Here is a 1,470-nt window from a genome sequence, read left to right as displayed (position 1 = left end):
ACAACAAGAAGACGCGCATCATCCCGCGCCACCTGCAGCTGGCCATCCGCAACGACGAGGAGCTCAACAAGCTGCTGGGCCGCGTCACCATCGCGCAGGGCGGCGTGCTGCCCAACATCCAGGCCGTGCTGCTGCCCAAGAAGACCGAGAGCCACCACAAGGCCAAGGGCAAGTAAGGCCTGAATTAATCGTCTGCATTTCTCTCTAAACCCAAAGGCTCTTTTCAGAGCCACCCATCATTTCTGTGGAAGAACTGAACACGCACTTTTACTGAATCCTACGAGGACTCTAAATCTGACAAACTCGAAACAAAGTTCTCCCTGTATTGCTTAGCCATTTGATTCAATGTGTGGCCTCACTGTCCCTCCACCCTCCTCCCCAAACACCGGTTTGGGTAAAGTTTCTGTCATCCCAGGAAACATTTGTCTATACATATATAGATGTAGATGTGCGTGTATATATATACATATATATGTATATATATGTATTCATTTTGTCGGGCCATTCTGTCTTTAAAACCCCAACGGGTCTTTGTCATTAGCAGAACCTGGTGGTACATCACTAGTTCAAAAGCTTGCTAACATCTTCAGAACTATGTGAAAGCTCTAGTTATTGGCCAGTAAATATTGTCACCACTCCACACCCTCCTGGGTAAATTTAGCGCACAATCTACGAGTTAAGTAATCCAATTAGTCCCTTGAACATAAAAATCGGTTAATGACGGTGTCAGATAACGACTCTGGTATTTAACGTATCAGGCTCCCCTCCCTACACCACGCAGGACAAAGTTTTAGTGTTTCAAAGAAGCAAGTCTTACTGTAAAACCTTTGTTGCAGGTCTTGGTACTATCATGAAAAGCATCTGAACGATGCAGTTATGAAACGGAACTTAGTGAGAAACAAACGAATACATTATTCCGGTAAATTTGAAAATGGGAAGAAGCTGTATTTGAAAAGGGGAAGAAGCTGAAATAATGCATTTTTTAAAGGATAATTTAGGCGGTGACTTCCAAATTCCAGGTCCAAGTCTGTTTCACTAGTGGAATCTTAACGTTGGAGTACAGCAATGATTTCGTTCCTGTAACAATGAGAAAATCCGTGGCATGAAAAAGAAAAGGGATTCCGAGGTCTTAGGACCCAAGTGAGGATTGGAGGAAGAACCAATCACGTTGCTGCAACGGTTCTGGCCAATCAGGACCGTATCACAAGTATAAAGCCTGGTGCCGGCGCCCGCTTCCCAGTCGCTGGTTTCCGCAGGGTAGGTTTTGTAGCAATGGCTCGCACGAAGCAGACGGCGCGCAAGTCGACGGGCGGCAAGGCCCCGCGCAAGCAGCTGGCCACCAAGGCGGCCCGCAAGAGCGCGCCGGCCACCGGCGGCGTCAAGAAGCCGCACCGCTACCGGCCCGGCACGGTGGCCCTGCGCGAGATCCGCCGCTACCAGAAGTCCACGGAGCTGCTGATCCGCAAGCTG

At 48.8% G+C, this 1,470-nt stretch overlaps 1 protein-coding gene across 1 annotated transcript; it reads left to right on the top strand.

The window, feature by feature from the left end:
- Positions 1-2: 2 nt before the first annotated feature.
- Positions 3-1,262, top strand: LOC115296500 (histone H2A type 1-C-like; the record flags this gene model as incomplete). Its single annotated transcript, XM_029944957.1, has 2 exons — positions 3-172; positions 837-1,262. Coding segments are annotated over 2 exons (303 nt in total), but the record flags the coding sequence as incomplete, so codon positions are not given.
- Positions 1,263-1,470: the final 208 nt, after the last annotated feature.

This window comes from Suricata suricatta, chromosome 7 (genome assembly GCF_006229205.1).
Source record: "Suricata suricatta isolate VVHF042 chromosome 7, meerkat_22Aug2017_6uvM2_HiC, whole genome shotgun sequence".
Classification (NCBI taxonomy): domain Eukaryota; kingdom Metazoa; phylum Chordata; class Mammalia; order Carnivora; family Herpestidae; genus Suricata; species Suricata suricatta.
This window is presented reverse-complemented; position numbering and strand designations above follow the sequence as displayed.